Source organism: Cryptotermes secundus, unplaced genomic scaffold, assembly GCF_002891405.2.
Source record: "Cryptotermes secundus unplaced genomic scaffold, Csec_1.0 scaffold4613, whole genome shotgun sequence".
Lineage (NCBI taxonomy): Eukaryota > Metazoa > Arthropoda > Insecta > Blattodea > Kalotermitidae > Cryptotermes > Cryptotermes secundus.
In genome coordinates, this window is record NW_019743067.1 from 1 (window position 1) to 5,526 (window position 5,526).

Here is a 5,526-nt window from a genome sequence, read left to right on the forward strand (position 1 = left end):
CAATTTAAAAAATTCAAACGCGAAGCAAAATGAACCCCAACGATTCTATGACATAGAACTCAGGAATCGCAATCCCCCAGTTACCAGTTGTTACATGAAATGTAAGGTTATTTGACAGGCTTAGTGTAATGTGACACAATAATTGTCAGATGTCAGGCATACTGCAGTTAAATATACTTCGCTGATCCTTCCATGGAAAATATTTCTAGGATACTAAACACTCTGCTGTAGTTGATGGCTTACGGCTAATTTCAACTGAATTGCTTGAACTGAAATAAATTATACTCGCCGAACTTGCTGGCGTAAATGAGCTGCATCAGTAATGTATTTATTTCGACTAGGGGGGGAGATGCATCGCAAAATTTCGGCTCCATATTTTAAATAGATTCGAGGATAGACTAGGCTAGGAACATTAGGAACAGTAGGCCGTCATCAGTTTTTTTTTGTAACTAAAGTTTGCAAAAGGATGCAATTTTGTATCGCTCACATTTCAGAACAGCTTCATCCACTATCCATCTATCTACGGCTCTACAACCCCTTGTTGGGCCTTGGCCACTTTTCAGTTTCTTAATCATGTTGTAGACCTCTTGCTTTGTCACATTAGTTCCTCGACCCTGTTCCGAAATATTACGAATTCTGACACGGTCAGCGTATTTAGACATTCGGTAGGAATCCCTGAAATGTCAGTGCCTCCACAGTGACAACAAATAAACTCGACCAGGTAGGATCATGTTTGAAGCAGGAATACATGTATTCCGAAATCCCCTGCTCTCTAGCGAAGGAACTCCCAAGTGACGGATATCGCACTTATAAAATCATCCAGGACTCTGTGGGGAGAACCAAGATTCCCAGAACTTCCCAGGACTCAAGTGTGTGTAAAAAGCAAAGGTAAAATTGTCCCTCTGCTTAACTAATTAAGCACTGCACCACTAAGACGCATGGAGAAGTGGATGTATAGATCCACATTTTCTTGACCTCGGCACTAGTTGGAGGTGAGTGGTCAGCTTCAAGCCCCGGCCGCTTTACCCTCGAGGAAGGAGCGCCCGGTACCAGTTGAATAGGAGGCTGCGTTGTCTCCAGAGCTGGTCTGGACCCAACCGGGACTCGAACACCGACCTCGATCGTCCAGCCCTTAGCCAGTCGCTATACCGACTACGCTATACGGCTCCCCCAAGCGTGTGTAAATGCTTCGAAAAAAAACTTTTTTCTCCTTGGCACCACAGCCCCAGTGGGCCTAGGCCTACCTCCATGAACTTCTCCGTTTACTTCGGGTTTTCTCGATCTTACACATACGGTAGGACTCCTTGGGCGAGTGATTAGCTCGTCTCAAGGCCTCTACCTGTACACAAACACAGAAAAACACACACAAACATCCATGCCCTGAGTGTGATTCGAACCCACGATCCCGGCTTCCGAGCGAGCGAAGACAGTGCATGCCTTGTACCACTCGGCTACCGTGACCGGCTCGAAAAATAACTTGTGTTAATATATTCATTGTCCCGTGTTTCTGATCTGATCACTTTATGTTAAAGTTTCGAGATAACAAAATGTTATCGGTGGGTGCGTAGTAATGTGATCGATTAACTTCTGTCTGTGAACATAATTAGATTCCGGTCTGACGACATAACTTCCTCCCAGTAGTACGCTGTGACGAGTGGCATCCGCATGCTTCTCCTGTTCCAAAGTAATTAAAATATNCAGAAAAAGGAGACTTTGGGCGTAGTTGTTGCTACCGAACTCTGTGACAGTGCCGACCATGAAGGGACAGCCAGAGCCGCCATTCTGTGTCTACTATGCTGTTCAAGTGAGTACTTGCTTCTTGTCGGGACACTGTCAGTAACAAACTAGAACACTCAGAACTGTGAACTGAAGGACTAAATGAGTAGGACTCCGTTCAGGAGGAGGCGATAGGCCAAAGAATGAATATCATGTACTGTAAGTTGTAGTCAGATTTATTTTCATGTATTAATTAGCCCTTAGACAGAGAGAGAGAGAGAGTTAAGTAATATATCCTCAATGTATTTTGTACTTGTGTGTTTCATTTACCCGGCACCTCCCAAGCCCGGTAAGAGCTATCCACGTGCCCATTAGGGGTCGGCGCTACCCCAACCCCTTGGGGCACAACAAAACTGGTGGCAGCGGTGGGATAAGTGTGACTCAGCCCGAGTTGCAGGTCTTGCACCCTGAAGGAAAGAAGGAACTTGGAACGTGGATGGCTCTTACTACCTCATAATGTTATGTGAGGCTGGGAGTGATACGGGTCTGTGACAAAGGTTATGTGTTGCTGGGGACAGTGCACTTGTGGGAAGGGACTTGACCCCCGAGACGCACCCCTGTTTACTGTTCTTTTTTGTCCATGTTGTTGCTGCAACTAGCCCTACCGCTTGCAGGATTCAGATGTGTTCGCCTTGGCGCTAGTGAAAAACTTTTTCCCTAAGTACACGAAAATTAGTCCTGAAAGAATAGACGAACGTGCACCTAAGTTTCAGCAGTTAGGAGTAGACTCACGTCTTGAAATTGCATTTGAAGGTACCCCCAAGGGATTCCAGGCCCCATCTTATAAGGTGTTCACTAATGGGAACTCGAACGGGACGGTAGTATTCGATGTAGAGACTATGATCGTCCAGAGGTATATAACCCCGGGTTATACGTATAACGACCTAGAAATAGAGAGAACCGACTTCCTGTCCACTTATTGTGGGGAGCCAGTCGAGGAGGGATTATACTCTGAACCGTCCGCAGGGACCTCCCGGACGCCAGAAGGCACTCTGCCCCATAGATACTCAACCTTTCCAAGGCAGGGAGAGTATATGGTTCCACGGAAGGAAACGTATAAGTTACCCACAAACCGAAGGATAGAAGGCCCCAGAGTCGAGTACGCTAACGTTCCAGGACTGCCTACCCGAAGGTAGACGCACTCAGATCCAGAAGGAACCGAGACCACAACACCATGGCAGAGTCAGTGGAAATGGAGATCCTCCAAGCTCAGATGGAAGAGCTTCAGGACCGGATGGACAACCTTCGAATTGAGGACGGCCCTAGAGGCCAGAGCAAAGACGTCTCGCTCGTCGCAGGCATTAAGAATGGACGGGAGAGAGCCAGGGTAAGCCCGTGCACGACTTCTTGACCCAGATTGAGACTTTAGCTAAAGTGAGCGGATGGACGAATCAGGATAAAGCCCTCATTGTGAAGGCGAAACTACAGGGTTTGGCCCTTCAATACCTACATGGGCGAGAAGATCTGGGCAGAGATGGATGCCCGTATGAAGTGTTAAGATCAGCTTTGTTAGAGAGGTTCAGTGACAAGCTTCCTGACCAGTACTACTACACCAGTCTCCAGGAGGCGATCCAAGGTAAGATGGAAGGAGCGGAAGAGTTTGGAGATCGCTGCCGGAAAATGTGTCAGAAAACAATCCGCAGGGTGAACGATGAGGAGACCCAACGTGTGATTAATGAGGAGGCCGAGCGTAGGCTGCTCGCCGCATATATCCATGGACTCAGAGGTGTCGTAGGCCAACAGGTGCGGTACCAGATGCCGGATAATATGGATCGAGCGGTGAAGCTGGCTGTAACCATCGAGAACGTGGAGAAACACCGACGACTGAGGGAAGGTCCGAGGAACATCTTCGCCGCCAGGCAGGACACCCGATGCTATCGCTGTGCGAAACCAGGCCATTATGCGAGGGACTGCCGACAGGCCCCGGAACATGTTCCGCCAGGATGGAGGACGCAAAATGGTCCGCGGGGAAAAGGGAGAAGTGGCCCTCCGCGCACACACATGACAACACGAGGAGACAGGTCCGGAAGATCACGCAGAGGACCCCGGCGACCAACACGGCCTTGGGTTCCTCATGATGACGGCCGCACGTCTGAAATTCAGTGTCACCACTGCCGTGAGTATGGGCACATACGCCGGGATTGCCCGCGGGTGCCCCGGGCCAATCCGCCCCCAAACGGGCACGGTTTGGCACTCAGCTCCCCAGTGTCAAACCCACAGCCAACGGCGAGAAGATAGGTCGATTGCAGGCGACCATCGCCGGGCCCGAGCTCCTGTTGGAAATAGAAATAGAGGGGAGAATTCATCAAATGTTAGTCGATTCAGGAGCAACTGTGAGTGTGATAAAACCCGGAATTGTCAAGTCTGAAATTCAAACAACACGGATAACCGCAAAGGGGATTACCGGAAGTAAGTTAAAGGTGATGGGAACACAGCCGACGACGTTTAAAGTAGGAAACAGAAATTTCAAATACGAATTTCTGGTAGCTCTACTGGACGCGGAGTATAGTGGTATTTTAGGGGTCGATATACTCGGACATATGGAGGCATGCATTGACTTTCGGCCCAGCACGCTTCTTCTCGGAAAGAAGCGATATCAATTGTCAGGCCAAGAGGTCGAGCGGTGTCAAGCAATTCGCCGCCAAAACCGCCTATCTCAGGTGACGCCGGAAGCGGGACTGCGCACCCCGCTGAAGGAGCCGCCAAGTGGGCAGGTTGAAGTACCCATCCCAGGGTTGAGCCCGGGAGGTGTCGCAATTGATTGCTGGAACGTTGTGGCTTTCGGGTCAGTCATGCTCCCCCCTTTGTCTGAGGGACTGGTGATCGGAAAAATAGAGAAAAAGTACAGCGACGATCTACCAGGAGAAGTGCTAATTGAGCCCCTTGAGTTAGGTACGCCGGGAGCATACGTGGCTCGGGTAGCGAGCCGGGTACTAACGGCGGAAGAATTAGATGAGTTAAAAGCACTAGGGGAAGACTGTCTAAGACAGGAAACTGCGAAAGCAGGTACTCGGAGACAAGGAAATCAGAATACCGGTGTTAAGGAAAAGCACCGAGGTGATAAAGTAAGATATTGCGTTTTAAAAGTATTAAATACTCGAGGTCAGCATTTGGAGGTCGGAAAGAATGTCCCACTCGGACGGGCGGAACCACTCAGGTGGACCGCTGCGGTGGGCACAGGAAACGATTTCCACGACCCCGAGGTCACGGAGGAAGTACAACTCCGGATCAACTCCTTGGCCGGGAGGAATTCCATGGAATTAACAAAGAAACGAACACAGCTTCGGAAGAAGCTGGAACACTTGTCAACCGAGGAACAACGAGTTTTATTACCGGTAATTGAGGAATATTTGGATTTATTTTGTAATGAAGAAACAGGTATACTACCTTGCACGAAGAACGGCTGTCATGAAATTCGGACAGGGGACGCCCTGCCGATTAAGAAGAACCCTTATCGAGTGCCCTATGCACTGAGAGGAGAAGTAAAACGCCAGTTGGATGAGATGCTAGCCAAGGGAGTTATAACCCCTTGCGCGTCTCCATGGGCGGCGCCTGTAATTTTGGTGCCCAAGAAATCCCCCGATGGAACCCCGAAGTATAGATTTTGCACAGATTTCCGAGGTCTGAATTCAGTAACTGTTACACCAGTGTATCCTATACCTGACATTAAGAGTAACCTTTCACTCATGGCAGGGAGTAAGTATTTCACTTTGTTAGATATCGAAAATGCGTACTGGAACATTCCTATCA

The 5,526-nt window shown here is 49.0% G+C and overlaps 2 protein-coding genes across 2 annotated transcripts in view; both read left to right on the forward strand.

Annotated features, from left to right (window-relative positions):
• The first annotated feature begins 1,749 nt into the window (after positions 1-1,749).
• Positions 1,750-5,526, forward strand: part of LOC117283027 — a 7,837-nt gene continuing 4,060 nt past the window's right edge. Inside the window, exon 1 of the mRNA XM_033755170.1 lies at positions 1,750-1,804. The gene's annotated coding sequence lies outside the window, so the exon portion shown is untranslated. The remainder of the gene's footprint in view (positions 1,805-5,526) is intronic.
• Positions 1,812-4,746, forward strand: LOC111873696. The gene has a single exon (XM_023868630.2). The coding sequence runs from the start codon at positions 3,358-3,360 to the stop codon at positions 4,012-4,014; it is 657 nt and encodes a 218-aa protein (XP_023724398.1). The 5' UTR covers positions 1,812-3,357; the 3' UTR covers positions 4,015-4,746.

Coding starts and splice junctions, on each gene's coding strand:
- LOC111873696 (XM_023868630.2), top strand. CDS start 3,358: ATGGAAGGAGCGGAAGAGTTTGGAGATCGCTGCCGGAAAATGTGTCAG.